At 35.6% G+C, this 25,181-nt stretch overlaps 1 protein-coding gene across 8 annotated transcripts in view; it reads left to right on the top strand.

Annotated features, from left to right (window-relative positions):
* The window catches only part of LOC145254644 (uncharacterized), a 237,061-nt gene that overhangs the window by 133,975 nt on the left and 77,905 nt on the right, over positions 1 to 25,181 (top strand). For all 8 annotated transcript variants that reach the window (XM_080113275.1, XM_080113274.1, XM_080113272.1 and 5 more), the window contains 2 exons: positions 1,528 to 8,694; positions 16,789 to 16,917. In XM_080113275.1, coding sequence (XP_079969401.1) covers positions 1,528 to 8,694; positions 16,789 to 16,917 — 7,296 coding nt within the window. The remainder of the gene's footprint in view (positions 1 to 1,527; positions 8,695 to 16,788; positions 16,918 to 25,181) is intronic.

Raw genomic sequence — 25,181 nt, 5'->3', positions numbered from 1 at the left:
ATGAATATTCTATTATCAAAAATTAAAACTAAATGTCAAGATGGAAAAACAATCTAATATAAAGGTAATTTATAGAAGGCAATGCAGAAGTGTAACAGATTGACACAAACTGACGCAAATTAAGACATAACAGTGGAACAAACTATGTATGTTCACCTTTTACTTACTTACAGTATATGTAATTTTTGGTCCCCCCAATTTATCGGAGAGGGACCCGTTTTCAGTGACGTTTGTTAGTCCAGACGTTTGTCAGATAACCGTCCATTAGTTTTTCTTGAAATTTTGTCACAAATAGTATTTCATTAAATAGATGTGCACAGTAAAAAAACATTTTTTTGCAAAAATTCCTGTTGCGTCCCCAGGGTCTCAAAAGGGGTCAAAATGGCCAAAAATTACATGTTTTGCCTCATAACTTTTGATCCATCCATTAGATTTTTTTGAAACTTGGCCAAAATGTGGAGCTCATTGTTCTTAATATAAATCCAGTATGGGTGACCCTAGCAAAATTCTTGTTTGCATTCCTGGGGACTTTTAGTGCTAAAAACACTTCTTTTGTGGCTCTTTTTTCATATTTCTCAACAAAAACTTGATATGCCTGACTATATAGTGGTTTTTCACAGTGATCAACTCAAATATACATGTGTTAAGGCCTGAAACTGCACCGCTATCCATTTACACTGGGATTTGGTGTCCCCAGTGAGTGAAAAGAGGTAAAAAATGGCCAAAAATGACACTTTTTACCACATAGCGTTTGATCCATCCATTAGATTTTCCTGAAACTTGGCCAAAATATGGAGGCCATTGTTCTTAATAAAAATTTAGTATGGTGACCCTGGCAAAATTCTGGTTCACATCCCTCTGGCACTTTTAGGGCTAAAAAAAACATGCCTTTTTGGAGCTTTTTTTTTTTTTTTTTTTTTTTCATATTACTCAAAAACTTGATATGTATGTCTATATAGTGGTTTTCCATGGTGCTGAATTCAAATATACATGTCTCAAAGTGTGAAACTGCACAATTTGTCCATTTTCACTGGTATTCGACATTCCCAGGAGCTCAAAAGGGGTCACAAATGCCCCAAAATTGCAATAAATGACACTTTTTACCCCATAACTTTTGCCCCATCCATTAGATTTTTCTGAAACTTGGCGAAAATGTGAAGGCAACGTTGGCCCTTCACACTTCTCACATTCATCATTTCTTCACTATTTTTTGTGGCGTCATCTCACATGCAGCACCAGAGGGGGACCATGCCCACATAGCTTGTTTTCTTTTTTTTTAATACTTTTATAATATTGTATTGTGTTCTTACTTGCGTCAGTGTGGTCTGCTGAAAGTTTCGTATAGTATATTTTGAGAAATTTTTCCTCCAGGTATGTGTTCTAGTGATTTTGAATAAAAAATATTCGCTTTTTAAACATAGTTTACAAAGAAATTTTGTTTGTTTTTTCAAAAATTAAAAAAAAATAGATTTTTATTTAATTTTATGTATCCACATATAAGTAATATTTATTTGTTTTTACTTTCAGGGAAGATGGTAATATGGTCGAGAAGAGTAATATATACAGAGTCACATTAGGACAAGATGGCCAGTCTGTTTCCAAACCAGTTGATGCTCAACTTTTTAATGTCGATCTCTCATCCGTACCACTTCCACCTGCCGCCGCAGCAGCGGCAGCTGCTAGAAACACCCTCGAAAATCCGATGGCATCCATATCACATTCATCCCATCGACCAACGCACACCACCCTTTGTGCCCCTCGAACTATGAATGACTACAGTCCTCCCTCGACGGGGGTCACTGTATCTAACATTGCTTTCCCACCCCCCACCCCTCCTTTGCCTCTAACAACGACAACACCGCTGCATTTGCCTTCTTTTCCATCGTCCAGCAATCAGTCATTAAGTGGTAGGGGTATAGCCCAGCAGGTGGCCAGTACAGTGCCACAACCAGTTCCACCTCCACTACCGTTGCCTCTGGCTTCGATTTCAACTGTACCACCATTACCACTAGCACCAGTTCCGCCTGTACCGCCCCCACCTGTTATGCCAGTACCGCCCCCACGCATTATGCCCGGACTGCCAACGATGGGATTATTAAGTTTATCAACATCTAATATAGGTTCTCTTACTAGTATAGCACCATCTTCAACTATTCATACTGATAATGTAAACAGAGACGCTTCATATTCCGAGGACAAGAAAGAAGACCCAGAATCGCCATTGAAATCCTTTTCAACCTCGTTAGATTCCCATAAAATAACCAATGTTGAAAGTTCTCATCCTCCGCTAGGCAAAAAAATGGGGGGACTCATACGCTTTTCACTTAAATCACCTGACGGTGGGGGGAAGCCTAAAGTTTCATTCCAAATCAAACGTAAAAATCGGCCAATCGTTGGTGATAAATCAGACTCGATTGCTGAAGAGGAGGATGCTGTTGTGAACAGCAACCCAGGGCAGTTTGTTACCAGAAAGCGGGAAATGTTTAAGCCAGCTGAAGGGGAGTCGGTCACTTCACAACAACTTGCTTTCATTAAAAGCTTAGAAGTACTAGAAAACGTTCAGAAGAAATCGCAAACATCACCAACTTCTCCAGAAACGTTGTTAATACCAGAATTCCAGTCTCCCCAATTGCAAAACTCTCCATGCGAAAAAGCAGCGACACCAGTAGTCACATCAGTAACTAAAACACCAGATAAAGTTTTAGACGTTTCTGCTTTGGAAAAAGCTGAAAAATCTGTATGTGATAAGTCTCCAGTATCTGTTATAAATGAAAAAGCTACTATAGATAAAATTCCTGACACCCCTGCACCTGATCCATCGCAAGAACAATTGAACACTGCAGTTGTTGAAAAGTCCAGTGATAATGATTTAGTTTGTGACAACCTTCCAACTGAGGTCTTGCGCAAAGAAAAACAAATTGAAAAGTCTACAACTGAAAAGGTTACGAGCACAAACACACCTGAGAAATGTTCCGAGACTCAGCCTCCACTTGATCGATTTCCAGGTAAATCTACCCGCGACCGGAGTCGTGAACATTCAAGCCAGGATGACCGATCAACTCGAGATAGACTTTATGATAATAAGTCCTCGTCCGATAAACCGCGTGACAAGTCCACGCACGAAAGATCGGGAAGAGAGACCTCTCACGATCGTTCAACTAGAGGCTCTTCCTACGAGGGGCGTTCAAGGGACAAGTCTCAGGACAGGAGTCGTGATTGGGACAGATCTCGAGATCGATCAAATCAAGACCGATCATACGATAGGTCGACACGCGAGAGATCCCACGAAAGATCGAACAGAGACCGATTACCACATGATCGATTTCGTGACCGCTCAACCAGAGATCGCGATCGCTCAAACCGTGATAGGTCAAGAGAACGGTCCACAAGAGAAAGGTCTCGTGAACGTTCTGCAAGAGACAGATCAAGAGACCGGTACTTACGGGAAAAATCCTATGAACGATCATACCGTGAAAAGTCCAGTGAGCGTAGCATTTCTGAAAAGGGCTCTGAACGTTCCAAAAGTCGTCAGGATAATATATATGACTATAGAAGTAATCAGCGGCGCTCAAACAACTGGGATAGACGGAATCGGTGGTCCGAAAGGCATGAACGGTCTGGTTACGAAAAATATGACGATGGACGGTACAGTCGCAATTCAGATAGATATAAAAGGGACACGTATGATAGTCGCACCTCTCACTATTATGATGATGACTACTACAGCCGGTCACATCACAATGATAGGCGATCTCGGTATGATGATAAAGCTTTTCACGGTCCAGATAGACATTCTCGCTCAGATGATAATTACGCTGAACGTTATGAACGTAGTAGTCGGAGAAGTTTACATTCATCAGAGGAAAGGACATCTGATCTGGACTCTGGCATAAAATCAGAAGAGACCTCTTCACCGTGTCAGCAGCAATATTTGGGGAATAAGTCTTCGGTTATAAACAGCGGCATCAGTGCAATAAGTATGCATTATGGTCAAGCCAGTGATAGTGACAGCTCGCCAGCACGAAATATAGACAGTGGAAAATCAATTCACCATCTACAGTTCAACTCTACCTCCGCAACTGGTACTAATCCGTCAACTACTACAAACAAGCCACTGACTATGTTTGGACAAGAGAATCACTCTCAGACTGATGACAAATTAGGTCCAGCTGATGGAGGGCCATACAATTATGGTGATTCCACTCCGGTACGAGATGAACCCAATGACTACGAGATCAATTTCACCCAGAACACTGTTTCTGTTAATTCGTATCCTGGTTTCAATCAGCTGTATCAGCCAGCTGCTACCAATATGGCCTGGTTAAGCAACACTGCCCTTCCACCAACACAAAATATAGAAGTTAGCCAGAGGCTCCCTGGGACCACAAATATTTCAACTGTTCTTGGTGAGTGTTCGCACTATCTTACACCTGTTACGTTGCCTCAGGAGCCTGCAAATCTTTTATCCATCTCATCAGTAGCAGCTCCTCTCAACAACCCTGCACAAACTAACATCAGCATTGGACACACCAATTTTGAAGAACGTACTAGAAATGCAGTAGTTTTGGAGGATTTTCCAAAAGTTTCACAAGATAATGTGTTGTCTCACAGCTTCGCTAACATTTCTCAAAATATACCCCCAATTGCAAGCTTAAATCAAAATCAAACTTTAAGTCTTAACGTCGGCCAAAAGACAGAATTCTCAGAGTTTGTTGGTCTGCCAGCAACGCCTCTTCTACGCCAAGTGACACCAACTATTGGTTCATGTATGCAGGATATGAAAGCAACTGCGTACAATTCCAAAACAGAACCTCCGCATTATACTGATTTCTGCTCATCACAGAAAAAGAGCATCGGTCGGCCTCTTGCCGTTTTCAGTGCTGCGGCAGAAACAACAGTTAAGGAATCCACACCTCTTCCTAAAGTTTCAGAATTTTCTAAAGGTGCTTTCAATACTGCGGAGGAACCGAGACCTCGACTCGTTGATAAAACTTCGACTCGTTCACCTCCTTTTGCTTCCGCAGAGTATTCTGTGACCGAGAAAATGACTCCTTCAGAACCAGCTTCTCAGTCCTTAAACGTCAAAAGCAGCCAGCACCAAGTTTTTGAGAAATCTGATGATAATAGAACCAAGTCTTCACAGATAGTTTCTCCAAAGCCTGTTGGCTCTTCCACTGCTGATTATACCACGTACTTTCCCCCGCACGACAACGCTAATACAATCACGACAAACGTTTCCGAAGCGAAATCCCAATCATCCGAATCAATTGAACCCGTTGTTTCTGACGTAAAGCCATCCTCATCGTCATCTTCAGCATCATCTCTATTAGACATGAAACAAGACAATTCTCTAAAAGAGTCCATCTCTGTTGATTTTGCTGTAGAGAAAATTTCTGCATTAGAATCACCTATTCAGGATGCTGATGAACACCTTCGTTCCAGCATGCAGAAAGAGTTCCCGGAAAAAGTGAGTGCTAGCAAAAAAGATGTAATCAAGGTTAGTTCTTCTGAATGTACGTTGTCAGAGCAACCGCTACCTGTTTCACCTATCTCATTACCTCCATCTCGTGATAACATAAACAGTCAGCCTCCATCGTCTGAAACTTCGTCACCCGCTGCCGCAAAGGAGGAGGAATCTGTAACTAATGATACTAATATAGAAACCTCAACATCTAAGGATGTTTCTGCTATCGGGTTAAAGGATAATTTTGATGAAGAGCTTATGGAAGTTGATTCGCCCGAAAGTGCATGCAACATTGAGACAACTAACTACTGTGATTCTGATACAACTTCGGCTAACAAGGTATCATTTAAAAATGATGAAAATGCTTTATCAGGAAACAAAGAATCTGTAGAGAAATTTTTGCCTTCTGCTGATAAATTACCAACTGCCGCTTACATTGCCCCACCCGTGAATGTGGATGTTACTGGAAGTAATTTTTATATCAGGACCAAAGGGGAATCTTATTCAGACGTTCCTGATTTCCCTGCAAAAGACAAAGAAATTTCTCCCAGCATAACACATCAGTCACATCCAGGTGAGGTAAAGGATCTGGTCACAACAACTGAGTATGCTCTGAAGAAATTAGATGACAGTGCAGATATTTCCACTAAACCTAGACCATCGGAGAATTCACAAGACTTGTCCGAGGCTAGTGGTTTGAATAAAACTTCACAACAAACTAATACTCATCAAACGACAGAAAATTCTGGGTCATCTTTGGTCACTTCTTCTGACGAGAACTTAACAAAACCAGTTGAAGAATCAGAGTTTCCACTAAACCAAACTAACGTTGCTCTAGTCAAAACCGAAATTCAGAAGGACCTGTCAAAAACAGAAATACCATCAAAAACTAGCACCGACAACAAAGGATCAGTAAGCCCGGTTAAGCCTCCAAAACGTCGGCATAAAACAAGATGGGACAACGTAGAACCGACACCCATACTCCATGCGTTAGAAAAGGAATTAATTATGTCTTCCTCAAAAGAACCTACACCGCAAGCTGGGGAATCTGGACCTAAAATAGAACATTCAACGGAGGTGAAAGGAAATAATATGCAAGTCGATGTTGAAGTAAGCAAAATTGAACCCATAGAGATAACCTGCAAGTTAATATCTACAGTTTCAAATGTTGTTGATGTGGACATCGCTCAAAATAAAGACTCTAATATTTTGCAAAATGCAGAGAAAAATGCAGAAAAATTTGAATCGTGTGATTTGCAGGGTCATAGCGAAGACTCAAGTGAGTTAAATAGTGATGTAACAAAAGCTAACGACTTAACGCTAGAGACATCTTCTACTGTGACAGATGGTGAAGCTAAGCCAATTGAGCCGCAGATTCCCTCTAGTGATAATTCTGAGATTCCGGATGAGAGCAAAGAAACACTGAAATCCTCTGCTGAACTGGAACAAACCTCTGTGCTTTTGACTGATGAATCCAACCGGGAAGAGTCTGTATCCGAAGAGATCCAAGTAAAAGCAACGGTCTTGGAAAAATCAAATGACACACACGAGGATTCTGGTGAAGCAGTCGATGAGGTTTCACTCTCGCAGGCTAAAAGCGACGACACGTTGGAGTTCAATTCCAAAGAAGATCGAGACAGTGTAGTAAGTTCAAAGCCTACTTCTCCAGAGACGAGTATTCGAGACGAAGATGGTTGTAAGGATGATGACACGGAATCTGTTTCTAGTCAGAAATCTTATAAGGGGACGAAAAAGAACGAAAGCAACACTCGCGTTTCTTCTGGCAGCATCCCAACGCCAAGAAGGAGCGGACGCATCCGGTCATTGGAAGAGAGGAGGGTGAGAGAAAAAGAAGAGAAGAAAGGAAAAGACGGCAAGCCAAAGAAGGAGAGGAGACAGTCGGACGTGAAGGTTGAGGTAGGAGAAGAGAAGGAGAGGCCTGCTCATGAAGAGGCCATTGGCGAAAAGCTACCTATCGTAGTAAAAGAGGAGCCGCTTACGAACGAGGGTGAAGAGAAGAAAGAAGTCGAGAAGAAGGAGCGTGAGATCCGACGTACACGTGCTCGTTCTTCAAATAAAGAAGAGGATGAGGTAAAAGAGGAGACTGATAGAAAGAAACGGGACATTGGGTCGAAGTCGTCTGCATCTTCCACAAAGGATGATAAAAAGTTAAACGAAAGCTTGAAGGAAAAGCCAAAACGACTGACACGCAACAAGAAACAGCTCGAAGCTGACAGACTGAAAACAAGTGAAACAAAAATGGAGACTGATGAAAAGTCAGGTGAGACAGATCGCCAAGCACTTCCTTCTGCTATAGGGGAAAGTACTTCATCAAATGTCGACTCGTCGTCTTCATTACAGTCTGTGTCAGGGCAGTTGTTACCTTCACCTCAAGCAAAAAAGAATAACCTGACAATGAGCTGTCCCGGGGTAGGTCTACCTCAAAGTCCATTGGTAATTTCAAGAGAGGGATCCGCGGTAAGTCCCGTAACACCCGATCATTCAGTCATACGGGAACGAAAAAAAGAAGACTCGCCAATGTCGGTACGTCCACTTAAAGTGAAATCGAGGTGGAGAAGAACCATGGAAGCAGAATGGCTCTCCGCTAGTGCCAGCATATCCTCTAGTACCTCCGATACCAGCAGCGCTTCGACTACAACCAGCGTAGCCACTTCAAATACGCCATCTCCACAACTATCTCCATCTGCAGTTGCATTGTCTTCATCATCATCTACAGCATCAGCAACATTGCAGCCATTGTCTACATCTTCATCTCTTTCACCATGCCTTCTTCAAATGTCCGATAATCTTCCTTTACCTTCGCAGGCAAACGTCTACGCGGGGCCACCACAACCGCCAAGACCATCATCTCCGCAAGTGCAACCCTCCATCCAGATCTCCTCGTCTCAGTTGTCTCCCCAAGAGAAACCACAGCCGGTGGTCTCTTCAACATTCCAAGGCCCCGAGGACTTGACAACTACAACTGGCAAGATTATCGGCAGCACCATTGTTAATGAAGATCCGCGTAAATCTTACTTGCAAAAGCCTCCGTTTGAAACCATTCTGGAAGAAGAGGAAGAAAAGAAGAAAGGCATTATCGACACAGTGGTAGATGGGGACACTCCATCTGCAGCTATCAAAGACGTCCAAATGCGACCAGACAGTGAAGCTGACAAGGAAAACAGTCGGTCTTATGAAGAAATTGTGGATAATATTTATCTAGCAGAAAGGTAAGTTTTTATGCAAACATTTATCCAGCATTTAATTGTATTTTAACATCATTTCTTGACTTTTAATAATAACCAAAGGTTTTCACAGCCATAATACATTGTGGTATAATAATAGATCCCTTCTCTCTTTCTCCATCCAAACACACAATTCACTCTCTCTCTCTCTCTCTCTCTCTCTCTCTCTCTCTCTCTCTCTCTCTCTCTGTGTTTGTGTATATATATATATATATATATATATAAATTTCTCACCTCTTTTCTCGGCTCTCTTTCCCCCTTTTTCCTCCCATAGTTTCTGCCTCTCTCTTTCTCCTTCCTTATGCGCATTTGAAAGTCGAACAAGACATCCCGAAATATAGCATTATAGCATCACCTGACGCAAGTAAGAGCATCCTACATGTAAAATATTTTATATAAAAATACATATGTATATGTGTGTGTGTGTGTGCGTGTATATATATATATATATATATATATATATATATATATACACACACATGAATTAAATCAATAAAAGTGAAACTGTATAACTGATTTCATCATTATATCTTACATTGCATCAGTTTGAGTCTATTCATCAGACTTGCATTGTGTTGCCTTATATAAACTTAAATTTCTTCTATTTTGTATTTAAATCATTTCAAAGTTAGAATATATTGCAATACTGTAATAGACTCTCTTTTAAATGCATCCACAAAAATCTGCTACTTTTGAGTTTGAAATAATATTTTCTTTGCTAAATATGAAGTTTGAATAGACATTGTATTGTAGATATGTCCATGTGTCTTTATTAAAAACCCTTCATGTTTAAAATTGTGTTTAGTTGGTCTGTCATGCTTAAGTATGAAATATTTTAATCATCACTAAATGCACAGATTGAATATCCGTCCTTGTTTGATAATGTACCAGCTAAAATGCTAACATAAACGTTTTTCTTGGGTTTTTATAATTATTTATTTAGCAAAGTTCCATATCATCCATCTCCTCCCTTTAAATATTTTTTCAAGCCAATGCTTTCAAAACAACATTTACATTGTTAATACAATATATGGCTGTACCAATCAAATTCTGTGAAATATTTAAGCCAAAAAATCTAAAAAAAAAAAAAAAAAAAAAATTCTCCATCTTTTTTTACCATTATTCTTTGAATTCCTCTAATTCCATTTTGACATATTCTACATTATGGCTGTCCTTAATCAGATCTAACAACTTATTCCAAACATATATTACCTTATTAGTCAAAAACTTAAGATTGAGGATAAATATGTTTTTTAAATTACCACCAGAGTTCAGAAATGCCATTATTCAAAAAATTTCAATTAAATTTTTCAGAATAGAAATTATTTACAAAGTTTCAATTAAAATTGTCCATCATAATCAGAAATGCCACAAATTATTTACAAAATTTCAATTAAATTACATTGAGTAGTTAATACTTATGTTTCCAACATTTCCTTGTAATCTTTTATTTTATTTGTTTTATCATCTTTGTATACCTTCCAGTCTCAAGACACTTGAGCTTAGACTTGAATCTAATGCTTTAATAGCTATTCTGTTCCATTCTTTTGGGCATTTTATTATTGAGCATTTTTTGTCCTAAAGTATTTTCTTGACACATAATTTTATACAATTTTCGATTAAATTTTACAATTATATTTTCTCAGATTTTAATCTAAATGAATAGATGTGAAACTTTTCTCCATTTATCCAAAATATTAAACAAAATTTAAAAATCTGACCTGTTTTGATGTTAATAATAATATATATATATAAAGTAATTTACTAACACCAAACCAAAGATATGTGTATGCTTAACTTGCGTATTTCTTTCTAAAACAGTTTCTCATAAATTATTATTGTTTGTTATTTATTTGTAACTAGCAGGGAAACTTGATGTTGCACGAGATTGAATGATCAACAAATGTTTCACACTCCCATATTTTTATTGTTATCAAGATCGATGAAATCGCCCATTTTTCAATCAAATCGATTAATTGCATCCTCTAGTTGGAAACCCATCACAGTGCACCAGCAGGAAGCTTCAAATGTCTCTCCGCAGTGACTTAGTCCATTATATATTGTAGTCTACTGTAGAGAACCTACTGTTTATTTTCTAAAAAAAAATTATATATAATGGCTTGAATTTAAGTTTAAAATGAAAAAATCAAGTATAATGGTACAATTGTGCTTTAAGCAGAAACATTCATGACCCCTGTCATATCAAAGGACCTACTGTTGATTTTATGTCTGGCCTTTCGGCTTGTATGGTAATAAAACTTATCAAATGCACTTGTAATGTTAGGCTGTGTAAGGTGTTAATTTTAGTAAAAATAAATCGCATGTTCTGTCTTTCATTGAATTATTTTGATTATTGATACTTAACTAAGAACATTGCCAGGCACATAAGGTAGCTTCCTGTAAAATTTCATAAAGATCAGTCCAGCTGTTTTCAAGTCCATAGGGAACAAACACAGACACACACAAAGTTCCATTTATATCTGAGGTGCATACACATTTTCAGCATGAGAGCTACTTATGACATGACTAAGTCTAAATGAGCTACCACCTACTAAAAATGCAAAACACATTATTTATTGATATATTGAAAATTATTTTTATATGACAGTATATGCAGGCATATCTGCATCAGCCCATATTGCACAGTACAGCTCTGTACATTTTTGTCATTATCTTAAACTGATGACTTGTATTAGGTGGAATCAGTCAGGGATGCATAGTCCAGGCAGTAGCTGCTAATAGCTAGTCTCAAGCACTTACAGATGCTCATTAGTCATGGTGGAGTGGTATTTGGACTTAATGATCTTCATGTGGGAAAAGGCTGACTCAGACAATTGCTATTCATATGGACACTCTCCTCTTTATGGGGGGTTGGTTTCCCCCAACATTTTGGTGAAACAAAAAGTTGAGAAACGAAACCAGAAAAACTGTCTCACAGTGAACATTTACTGTGGGACTTCTATCGCGTGATCATTAAAATCGCGCATCTGCCAATTTAAGTTTTTAATTGTTAAAATTAAACTCTGTTTAGTTATCCTCCTTCGTGGGTAAGTTGTCAGGGGTTTTTCACATTTTCTTTTCCACCTTCGCCTCAATGTTTCGGGTTCGATCCTACCTACTTACCAAAACTTAAAAAAAAAATTTTACCCCCTCAACACACACACCTACAAACACCCGGGCAATGCCGGGTACCCCCGCTAGTTCTTTATAAATGCCAGTTGTTCTTTTATAATCGATATTGTTGTTAACTAATTAGTGGATATGACTGCTAGGGTGAAGGGTTTAGAGAGGAATTCAGGAGATAATCATACTTATAAAGAGTGTATTTTTTTTTTTTTTTAGAGAAGTTAAACTTTAAATCAAAATAAATCACAGAAAAATATTTTTATTACACAAATATGGGATTTATTCCAAAGATTAATTTTGATTATTTATAATTTAAATACGATTTCAAGCATATACCCCCCCCCCCAGCTCATGCATGTGGCCTAATTTAGAGATCCAATTTTCACAACTCTACATATTAAATTAGGCTGTATTTTGGCAAAAACATGTTGAATGTTGTTTTCCTAGTGGTCTATTGTGTCTGATGTATAAAACGTAGAATAGTAGTTTTCATGTCCCCACAAAAAAACAAGAAAAATTAATGGGGTTAAATTGCACGAACAAAGTAGCCAATTGACAGGTCCATTTCTTGAAATTATTTGTTCATGAAATGTTTTTCTTAGTAAATTAATCATATTGCATACTGTGTGACATGTGACACCATCCTACTGAAACCACATGATAGATTGCCAAACTTAGCTAAACTCAAATCTGCAATTAAAGAAAATATATTGTCAATTTAAAGTTTACCGTCTTTAGAATTAAGAAAAAAAATTGTTCTAATATTCTCTTATTTTATTTTTCATTTCAATATAAAAGTTTTAACAAATATAAAAAAAAAATAATTTAGTGTGTATTTATTGAAGTTTATTTATATGAGAAATACACTGATTGATTTATGTATGGCAAAAGAAAGAAAAATCTGGGGGAGAATGATAAAATTGTCGCCCTAAAGAAAATACCACAACAGCTTAACTTTAAAACTTTTATTGAAAAAAAAAAATAAATTCAAGTAACTTGATTATATAGTCGAGCTGATAGCTATTCAATGTAACCACTTTCAGTCTCAATCACTACTTCGATACAGGTCGGAACTGGGAGCATGCCTTTTCCACAAGCACCGGCAGGAGCTCGGCAAATACTTGGCAGATGGCAGCGATCAGATTGGCTTTGGTGTTGTGAGAGGTCATGTTAGTGATGTTCTCGACGGATGACCAAACAAAGTAGTCCAGTGGGTTCAGGTGGGGGAAAGGAGCAGTGAGAGAAAGGTACAGTCGTAGCACTCTTTCTGAAGCCTGGGTCTCTTTGGATGTGGGCCGGCGCTGAGTCCTGCTGCTACACCCAGGGTCTGCCAGCAGCCACCTGATTGCATCAGAGGATCACCACACTCTTCAGCACATCCAGGTACACTTTGGTGTTGACTTTCAAGTTGATTTTGAAGATGTGAGGTGGCATGATGTGGCCCTCACTTGAAACCATACCAACGACCATAACCGTGGCCAGAAACTTTGTTTTCATCACCCTGAACATGTCCCTGTTATTCATGGCAATCCAGTGATGCATTTTGATGCTGCTGCCAATAGTCCTGTTGTCATAACTTAGATCGCTAGAGAGCATGAGTTGTACAGCGGCGCATCTTTGATCTTACTCATTGAACATTTTGTCCCTTTCAGACATGATGGAAGGCTTCTAACAATTTTGGGATTTGTACACAACTTTCCAACTAGTAGATAGTCTGCAACATAAAAATAAAACTGGCTTTCATCAAACGGAAATGGAATCGTCTTTTCTAGGGCGACAATTTTATCATTCCACCATGTATAATATTCTAAAATAAATCTAACAATTATATCTTATATATATTTTAATTAGCTCAACAACTATTATTGTGATATTTAGAAAGTTTGGTCACTAGCTGTTGATATGGCAACCAATAAAAATTTAAAAAAAAAAAAAAACATATTGAACCCGTATTGGAGAGCCCATACTCAGAATCACCAAATAATATTTATCATATTAGAGTCAATACAGAGCAGTACTTCAATCACTAAATCTCCACTCATCATTAAAAAAACAAAAAAAACACATCAATTAAAAAACTAGCGAATAACACCATTCTTATAGAAGTTCTCAACAATTGCACTTCTAAACCAAATCATATTTACAACTTAAAAATAAAAGCTTACCCTAACCCCCCTCACACACACACGCATACACACCTCCTTGAATTCCTCAAAGAGTATGATAAAAAAAGCATCAAACTCTGTTTTTGTTTACTGAATGGAATTAAAAATAACTTAAAGAAACAAGGAGTTATAGATGCGTGAAGAATAATGAAAGAAGAAATAAACAACCAAATGATTCCAACAAACACTTACATTCTAAGTTTTCAACACTCCCAAACCTTTTACAGAAATAAAAATTGGATGCCAAATAGAAAAAGTAGAAATCTACATACTAAACCCTCTGCGATGTCACAACGGCCAAAAATTTGGACATCACAAAGACAGATGCACCAGATCACTAACATGTAAAGATTGGTGGAAATTGGACATCACATTAATTACCGATTGCCATTAAAATGTGCAAACTGTAAACAATAACATGCAGCTGATTCAAAAGATGTGAAGTCTGGAAGAAAGAAAAAAATATCAACAAACACAGTACAAAAAAACTATCATACCCAGAAGCAAGAAGGTTAGTTAAAAATTCTACATATGTAAATATAACCAGAACTACAAATAACTCAATGTCAAGACAAGAAACCGCAAAAACAATCTGTTTGAACTGATGAAAGAATTAAGATACTATTAGAAATACTGAAGAAAAATTTAATCAGTTTATCAACAAGATGCGATACTAAATGGAGCCTAAAGAAAATACCTAGTCCCAGATTGATGAAACTAAAGATACCACAAACCAAAGAAAAGCCCAATCCAAACCATCACAAATGATGAACCTACCAATCATTGTTATCAAATCCAACCCATCATCTCCCAAAACAAAACCACCTTCAAAAAATCTATATAACAAACAGAAATAGTGCTAATTGAAAACAAAAACAAATTTGAACCCATGGAAACCGAGAGCCCAGAAAGATGTTCAAACAGAAAATCAAAAAGCTTAAATAAAAACAAACTAAAAAGACTAGAAATTGAAAAACCTCGCCAATGATTCTAATTTAGAAACCAGAGATATCACCAAATGAAGTACCAGAATCAAACCCAAAACAAAACAAAAACAAAATGGAATGGGATGAATATCCCCAAGCTGCTACAAAACTTTCCCAGAAGCAAGAGAGATGATAGAAATACCGAAATATGAAGAGGTGGCAAAACGTATTTAAAATATGCATAGCAAACAAAACATTCACAGACTTAATACAGCAAACATCTATTCACAAAATACATTCTTTAGCAGGGCTAATATGCTCCTAAACAACTAACCAAACAAAAACAACAATTTTCCTCTACAAAATAACCAAACTAAACACCATGAATAACTATTTGAAGATTTATCTATAAGAACTTGAAGCATGAATTTTTTCCAAAATTGCTGGATTTGGCATTAAATAACTAAAAAAGTTTAATATGCAGTAAAATCAACCAACCAATCAACTGACAACTGCATGACACTAATATTTTATTATCTACAAGGCCAATTTGCATTGTAGTATTAGAAACCATAAAGGAATGACATGGTATTTTATTTTCAAGAAATATATAAAACATACACTTTCAAATAACTGCAATCTTTATAATATGAATATATACAAATATGCTTAAATATTTCATCAGATAGACCAAGTATTTTTCAATCTTATTCTAGTTTTAGTTCCATTTGCTCCAATGCTATTTCTTTATGACCCTTTCGTATGAAATTGAGTTCTTATTCTTAAATGATTATGTCTAAGAAAATAGTTTGGATAATATATTATAGCATGAAAGATTATTATTTGGATACATAATTAAATGTGACAAAGAAAATTAGCAATTACAAATTAGTAGGATTTAAAAAATTTTTCAAATCCAAACTAAAAATAGCCATTTTGAATAGATTTGATAAAAGTTTGTAATAACAAAATGGCTTAATATTTAACTTAATACATTTCAATTTCAAATTATAATTATTAGATACAAAATACTTTTTCTATTGAGTATGTCCTGAATTGTCAAATTTTGTTTTGTAATTCCTAAAATATCTTATGTTACTCAAAGAGCCATAGCAACTCTCCCTCTGCTTCCTGGAGTTAGAATATGATTAATTTTTTCGATTGTGCTAATAGTTGAAGAAAAAAAAATACTGCATGACTTTACAGAATCAATTTAGAAGCATTTTAAACTGCTGAATAAAAAGTCAATTCTTAGTAAATCTTCATGTATTAAAAACTTTTTTGTGCTTATATAGTATATGGCACAGATGAAAATCGTATTACATAGGCGAAAATCTTGGTTCTAAATAAATTAACAGAAAAATTATTTGATATACTTACATATGAGGCAAAAATCAGGAAAAATTGTAGAGTAGAATTAAGAATGGAAATGCCCATAAAGCAAGGGGAAGTCGGTCTGTCATTCAATCAAGTAATAATGAATGGCAGATCAGCAAAATATGAAGACTGATTTTTATCTTTGATCAAAATTTTACTTTGTAACTTTTCCTAATTTTTGCTGAGAATACATATTTTTACATGATACAAGTATATCAGTTTGTTTTTTTTTAATTTTATTTGGAATGCGATTTTCACCTGTACCCCATACTGCCTAATCACAAATATTTATAGCCAATAATTTCTTAAATGAAGGTTTCAAACAACATTAGCTTAACAAATATTAATAAATAAAAATAAAAATTTATATTTTTAGCGAACAAGTATGAAAATATAGAAAAATTCTGCAAAAAAGACTCCCAGTTAATACCAAGTAAAAATTAGTTGGTTGATTTGTAAAGCTGTTTCTTTTCATATCTTTTCAGGAAAAGATCGAAACAAATGCGCGAAGTGCGTCGCATGGTTTGCGATTGTACAACATCTCCTGAAGACCGAGAGCAAGGACTTGAAGCCTGCGGGGAAGATTGTTTAAATCGAATGCTGATGATTGAATGGTAAATACAAAACAGTTTATTTGACTCTCACATTTCTAGAGAGTTCCTGCATGTTTAGAAGTCCATCAAATACGATGAGGCTGATAGAAAATCTTTCTTTTTCTCTAAATGGATATTCTGTAGATGAGAAATATACTCTTCATGTGCAGGTTTTAAGATGGGAAATTTTCACATTGTTTTAATCAAGGTTTATTGTTTTTAGCCAAGTTTTTAGCTGATGGAAAGTTTTTGTTTTTTTGCTGTCAGATTTTTTTATCTAAGTTTTCTGGTATTAGATTGGTGCCTTTGTGGATAAAGCGTTCGCCTTCAGTTTTATACCATCATATGGATTCAAATTTTGCACTAGACATTTTTATTTTTCAGTATACCATTCCAGTTATAATCATAAACCTGAGTAATATTTTTATATATATAAAATAGGGATGAAAAATGTTTAATAGATTTCCTAAACTTCTAACATTGGCTATAAAATTGAAGAACAGTTAAGAAATATGGCATAGATGGGTACTTCAGGTAGTATTTTTATATATTTGTATGTGCACGATTTACTCCTAAATTAATTAATCACAAATTAATTAGGGAACACAACTAAGGATGGGTTATGTTTAGTATAATTTAGTTTTATGCAAAGTGGGTAAAAAGAGGATTGAAGCCTGTGAAAATTCAGATATTTCCAATTTTTGTGAAAATTTAAACATTAGATATTAGACATAAATTAATGAATATTCTCTAAATTTTGGTTTCTTTGGGGAGGGTGGGAGTAGTTTCAAAATATGAGCACAACTCCAATTTAAAAATTCAAACAAATTTGCTTTAAATTTGATCCATAGTCATAAGACATTGATTAAACAAAATTATTGAACAAAAAAATGGAATATTATGTACAATATTTTCAAGATTGATTGCTAAATGTTAAAATGAAGCTAATTTTTATCTAGACCTAATGGGGTTTTTTCTTCATTAGAGGGTTTGACAAATTTAATTTAACAACCCTGCTCAGCAGGCCATAATAACCGCTCTAAAAACCTGAATTCAAAAAGCATACCCATCTGCATTTTATGCTACAAATTTTATCCTACAAATTTTGAATGATTGTTTTCCAGGATTTGATGGTTTGCTGAGGCAGCTAAAAATGCCAGTCGTTTTCCGGTGGTAATGGTACATGTCTTAATGAATAAACATAATGAGCTAAAATACATCATACTTAGTTTGTGAGTTGGCACCTCACTGATTGCATAATTCTTTCTGATTTTGTCCAAAAATTAATTTACACATTTCAAATTACAATATTAAACTGATTTTTTAGTTATTTTTCTATGTAATTGACGAAAATTAGTAAACCAGGTAGTCTTCGTATGTATATATATATATATATATATAAGGCAAAATGTGTGTGACCATTTCGTGTATGTCTCGCAAAGGTTTTTCTCGCACATGCTTGGGGGGGGGGCGATCGCTTACAAGTATTTATATACGCCCTAGATAATAATATCTAGGATTTGGGAAAGCGCGTCACGTCTAGATTTATTTACATCAACTTTTACAAAATTATTGCTATTTTGGCTTCTCGCGTGTTGATTGGGCTTTTTCGTATAAAAAGCGAAACTAATTCAAACGGAGGTGTTCTCAGCGTCGCGCTGGGAAACGTCCAGAAGCAAACAGCTTTGATCAATCTTATATATCAGACAATTGCTATTCAATCTGGACAATTAGGAGCTGGTTTCCCCCTCCCCAACATCTGTTGGGGAAAAAAAAGTCAAATTTGGGTAAACAAACCCAAACGCTGCCTCGCAGCAAAAGTTAACCAAAACTTTTTTTTCCCCCCCTCCCAACACAAACACCCGGGCAACTATTTTTTTTTTTTAAAGAAGTTTTAACATTGTTTTTTTTATATATATATATATATATATATATATATATAAACAGGGTTCTTACTTCGCTTATTCTTTTGTTAAATGATGTAATCATATATATATATTTTCAGAATGTGAGAGATTATATATAATTATTTCCACAGCTCAAAGAACGCTGCAGCCCACAAGAGCCATGCCAGCCAACGAACCAGAAGTCTAAGATTTGGGCTCATCATTCAGACATAATCGCACCCAGGGTTTGAAACCCGAGCCTCCTGCATGCGAGGCAAGTACTCTACCAACTGAGCAAACGCCCCGCACGCAAGAAATTCTATTAACCAACACAGATCAAGCAAACCGCGACGAAATCAAGCTGTGGAACAGACCTACTTCATCTCAACAAGAGGCTCGGGTTTCAAATCCTGGGTGCAGATATGTCTGACTGAGGAGTCCAAATGAGGGCGAAAGTTAAGTCTTAGACTTCGAGTTCGTTTGCTGGCATGGCTCTTGTGGGCTGCGGCGTCCTTTGGGCTGTGGAAATAATTATATACACACACACATACACACACACACACACACACACACACACACACACATTGGTAGCGAAATTGAATATTGAAATGCACATATCTTTGGTTTTATAAGATGAAACTACATGAAAATGTCCAGGCTTTTTGGAGATTATAATAATATTCTATGGTTAAAATTCTGACAATTGCAAAAAAAAAAAAAAAAAGAACGTATATTTTCAAACCAAGAAAATATGCCCAAATTTGCCTACATTTGTAGATATAGTGTCCTGGCAGACCAACTTCAGTTTTGCTGCTTTGGGATGAATTTTGCTTAGGATTTTTTTTTTTTTTTTTTTTTTTGTTGTCTCCCTTGTGGCTTTGCCAGGCCACTAATATAAATATATATAAATACTTACCTACTGTCGCACAAGTAAAAGTACATGCCAGATGAAATTGTTAATAGCAAATCAGACGACATTTGAATGAATTTGACAAGAAATCACCTCCACACATATTTACACATACTTACAATAAAAAGTCAGCTAATAATAATTTATATATGTATATAATCATTGATGTAATTCTATGATTTTATTTGAATATTTTAGCAATATATCTAGATAAATAGCAAATGCAAACATTTTTGAAGCATTTTTTATTCCATTATTTTTGATGGAGGATGTAATATATATATATATATATATATATATATATATATATATATGTATGTATGTATATGTATATAAATGAAACAAACTAATTATGCACGTAAAAAAAACTTCATGTAGCCATGTTAATAACCTTACTGCTTTTTGAAGAGTGTAATTCTCATGAAAAGGTTTTTAAGAACATTGCTATCATTTTTATCCTATTTTTTATTATTTTTATTTGCTTTTTTTTCTCTTAATTTTCTTTCTTGAATTCAAAAAAATTAGAAAAAAAAAAATTGTGTTTCTTTAGAATCACCCTATCATGAAAAAAGTGCTTTATTATTTTTGTTTTTAAATAATCCAATTTTTTGGGTAGTGCTATGCCAATATTTATAAATTGTTGCTTTTAAACAAGATATATTTTAGATATATAAATATTTAATTTTATTTACCGCATGATAAAATTAATTCTCCAGTCATGTTTGATGCTTGATAAGACATCATCCAGTTTATCGTCTTATTTTCCTTGGTCAGGAGTCTAACATTTTCTGACAGCCTGCAATCTCCGTCTCCAAGCTTGGCGATATTGAGGATTGATTCTGTTCAGATTCCACTGTGTAAGATCTTTATTGATGGTTTGCATCCAAGTTTTCTTGGGTCGTTGAACTTTCCTACAGCCTTCCACTTCAAGGTATCTCAATTTTCTTACCCAAGAGTTGCTCCTCAATCAACATAGCCATTGTCAGTTCATTAAACTTTAGTATATTTAGTATCACCAACAAAGTATCAGAGCTTATATGCCGGATCCAATCTGACCCAACATTGCATATCTACCTTATTATCTATGCTTGAAGGCAGGTGAGTGAAGACTGGGTGAGTGTCCAGTACCCATACAGCATGACATACACCTAACATAGCTGATCGATACCGCCTCTCTTTTCCCCCAGGAGTAAGAGAGATAGCTTGCAATGTCAAAACTGGTAGAAATATCAACAACAAAAAAAGCATTTGCTAGTTTGATATTGAAGTCTTTTCTGGAACTAATTTTTAGGGCGTTTTGAATTTTTGGAATATGAGAAAATAATTATAAATGAGAATGTTTCTGAATTTTTTTCACATAGAATTTTGAATTATTTGGATGATTCTGACTAATCTCATTTTGGATGCAATTCTCACAACGTTTAAATAAAGTGTATTTCGAAATCCCATATAGGTTCTAGAGTTCAACATCGATTCACATGTTCAAAATGATGCACCTGAAGAAGGTTGAAGGAAGAAGCTGAAATGTTGTGAAAGTAACATCCAAGACATGAATGGTAGTCTGAATAATCAAAATGATACACAAATAAGAATGGTTAAAATTATTCAAATAAAAAAAAATATATATATATATTTTACTAAATTACCAAATTTTGGAATCATGATGTAGTTTTTAGTTCAAATTATAATTAATCTCTAATGGGGTAAATGCAGAAAAAAAAAAGAAATATAATTGGGAAATAAATTTGAACAAACCCCTTTTTTTTTTTTAATCTCTGTATAGTTTAATAAAATAAAAAAAGGGCATGGCTGAGAATATAATGTTATCGTAAGTCAGATTAAAATGTTAAAGAAATAAAAAATCTCTTTAATAGCTTGCTTCTATGTTCTAAGATTTTGATTATTGGGGCTAGCCACGCACAAAAAAAATATGGCATATTTAAAGATGAATAAGGGGCTTAATTCGTGGAAAAGTGATTATGAAGAAACACTAAAAATTAATTTTTTGATAAAAGTTGTCTTGTGATCAATATGTTATTGTCAGTAATGTTTGTCTGTTGCTGCATTCTGTGAGTATTTATGTGAGTATGTGTCAAAAGTTCCCATCATAAGTTTGTAGTTAAATGTGCACCAAAAGCTGATTGTTGTATTAACGATGACAGATTGTTAAAAAGAAAAAAAAAAAAAAATGTCCTCAGTTTCCTTCTGCTTTTCCTCCACTTTTTCTTTATTATTATTTCTTAAGAAGATTTTTTCAGCTTGTATTTTGAAATTGTTGCTGCTGTAATCTTGGAATAATCTTTTTTATCCATACACCATCACACGTTTTTTGGAAAACCACAGCTGAGTTGGGGCCCGTGAGAGAAAAAAAAAACTGGCATTTTGTGTATGCTGATTACACAACTCACATTACACATATCCTCCATCTTCCAAAAGATCTGTCGACTTTTGATCATATTTACTGCATACCAGTCCAGCCTTAGAAGAATATTTGGTGAGTGAGTGTGTGCATGTGTGTGTCGCCGGACCTGGGAGAATTTTGGACAGTGACAGATACCCTCACATCTACACGTACAGGAGAAAAGGTCTACTTCCATTATTCCAACAAAGGTAATCTTGATACTGGACCATTTTTTTTCTTTCTATTTTCTGCAGGCAGACGGTGCATCTTTATAACACTGCCAAAAAGGCCACGTGCTGGGAGCTACTCAAACGGCTATTTGTTGACTGGTCAATTGAGAGCCCAGATTCGAAGCCGATGCTCGTCTTGAAGATGCTAGGTAGCCGTTACGTCCCATCAGCAACCGCAGCAGACACGACAGCAGCAGCAACCGCACTGTGCTGCATCTGAAAAGCTGAATGGAACACAAACAGATGGAATTCGTGACATAGTCTTCACCAGTGAGTGATAATTAAAAAAAAAAAACATTAAAAAAATTTCAAATAGCAACAACAACAAAACAAAAACAAACAAAATCCTGCTGACCAAAAGCATTTATACCTCGTTTTACACAACTGTCCATCATTTATTACATCAGCTGTTTTGGTGGTGCACATTTAACATACTACTTTTGACAAAATGCATGCCTATAAAAACATGTTCTACAAATTTCCGTTTTTTTTTTTTGTTTTTTTTTTTTTGTTTATATATAATCAGTTTTTTTTTGTTGTTGTTTTTTTTTATTTTTTAATTTTTTTTTTTTTTTTTTTCCTGCTTCGGTGATTTAGTAAATTACTGTACAGTTATTGTTTACATCTACAGCAACCCAGCATTTCATGCTTATTTAGCCTAATGTATAATTCACCCTTTATATAAAAATACAGATAATTGCAATTTTAATTTTCCATAGTAGTAATCTATATTATATTTCTCATTTTCTGTCTGTTCCATTTTTTCTTGGAAACTAGTGGCCGATCTGACTGAAATTTTATATGGACCTTTGTTTTGATAAGGTGCAGCAAGCTAAGTGTTATGGTATCCATTCGGTGTACAGTTAAGGATGAATAGGGATTAGTTAGTACTTAATGTAAAAATGAGCACAAATTTAGCCATATTCAACCATCAATTTGACATAAAGCATTAATTTTAAGACCGCTAGCTATAACTTTTGCCCGTTTTTAACGAACTAAAACTATTTTCATATTGTGGTATTTCTTATATGAGCTATTTTTATTTCGATATTAAGGATTGTTATCATTCTCTGGGTTGCTACTAGCTTTATAAGGTTATAGCTGTTGTAAAATCTAACCTTCTTTGAATATCTTGTCAGTAACCCGAGTAAGTGGAACTGAACTCATTACTTAATCCATGAGGGTAGAGACTGTTATCATTCTGCATTCCACGCCACTTAGATATCTAATATCACTTTTATCTTTTTTCATGAGCTCCTTCTCCAAATATGCATTGCAAACATCTAAGAGAAGCAACTAAATAATAGCCGATGCTAGATATCTGAAAATCGTGAAACGCAGGAAAAGAATAATCTATCCTAATGTATTAAATGAAGAAATTCAGTTTAAAATTCCAGAACGGTTATCAACTAGAACAAAAGGTACTGAAGAAGGCTAGAGAGTATACTGAAACGTTTTTCAACTGCCTGAAGCATGTAAATATTATTGCATGATAAACTCGGATAAGATTATTCGGACTACTGTACTCATCTTGGCTGTTCCTATTTACTTGCCTCCCCGAGAGAGTAAAGTTAGACATGAGGTCGATTTTTAATGTGGAGAAAATCCACCTCCCCAAAAATGGGTACTCTGGATTGAAACTAAAATTAAAATTGCCTCAGTCTTGAAGAACTTCTTCACTATCGAGCCAGAATAGATGAAGTAAAGCATCAGAACAGATACTACACTTTATTTTTGAGTATTCATCTTGGGTGTTATTCTCATGTTTCGCCCACTGTAACTCCCATCCTTTAGGTGCATCTTGTCAAACTTGGGAATGTGTGTGGAATTTCAAACTAAACCCTTCATTTAATTCACATGGGTAAATTATTCATGTTCTGTCAGCCATGACTTGAAGTAATTTTTATTATATTCTTAGTACTGCCTGTACTGAGGATTGGTCCTTTAACCTCCAGAAGATTGTTACTTAGAACTGATTATTACTTAGTACTTTATCCATTGTGTGGTGGGTCCATGTGACAAATAACCTAAATAATCAATTCTTATCTCCAAACTTCCAAAACATTGTTTCAGCATTTTATCGAATCACCCAGGCTCTTTCTATTTACACGATTTTCATTCCGACGATTCTTGCTTTGGAGATTTTTTATTTTACTTTGTAGTTGATATACAATTAAACTTTACTAGCTTGAACAAACATGGCTACGATAATGTTTTATTGATAATCCTGTCTTTTAATACAATCACTTTTTCTTCAGCAGGACTCACAAAGGTAAAACTCTTTAGAATCTGCAGTCGATCATTTTAAATGAACCGGTCAGTAAATACAATAACATATCGGCTTTGATAATGTAAAAGACTCTGTATTATGATAGATTGGTCTCAAGCCTGATCTACATTAATGATCTTCCAAATCACATCCTTACATCATTTGTAGACATTTATGCTGATGACACTACCATTTATGGTAGCACATCTAAGACAGTAAACGACCAAGTTCTCTCCAATTCTCTCTCCTCTGATCTTGAGTACGTGGTACAATGGGGAAAGGAGTGGCTGGTTACTTTTAATGCATCTAAAACCAAGCTTCTCTCTTTACATCATCAACATTCTGTTCAACATCTGGTATCAATTGAAATGAATGGCTCTCGTCTTCAGGAGACCTCAAGTTTTGACAAGCTTCTGGACTTGACCATTACTCCTGATCTTAAATAGAACACGTACATCAAATCTGTTGCCAAAGCCGCTGGAAAAATGGTGGGATCTTTCTATCGATCTGGTAGATATCCCACTGCTGATGCAATTCTCTATCTATATAAGAGCCAGGTACGTCCAAGGATGGAATACTGTTGCCACAT

The sequence above is a fragment of the Euprymna scolopes genome, chromosome 30, assembly GCF_053919585.1.
Source record: "Euprymna scolopes isolate OS-2025 chromosome 30, ASM5391958v1, whole genome shotgun sequence".
Lineage (NCBI taxonomy): Eukaryota > Metazoa > Mollusca > Cephalopoda > Sepiida > Sepiolidae > Euprymna > Euprymna scolopes.
This window is presented reverse-complemented; position numbering and strand designations above follow the sequence as displayed.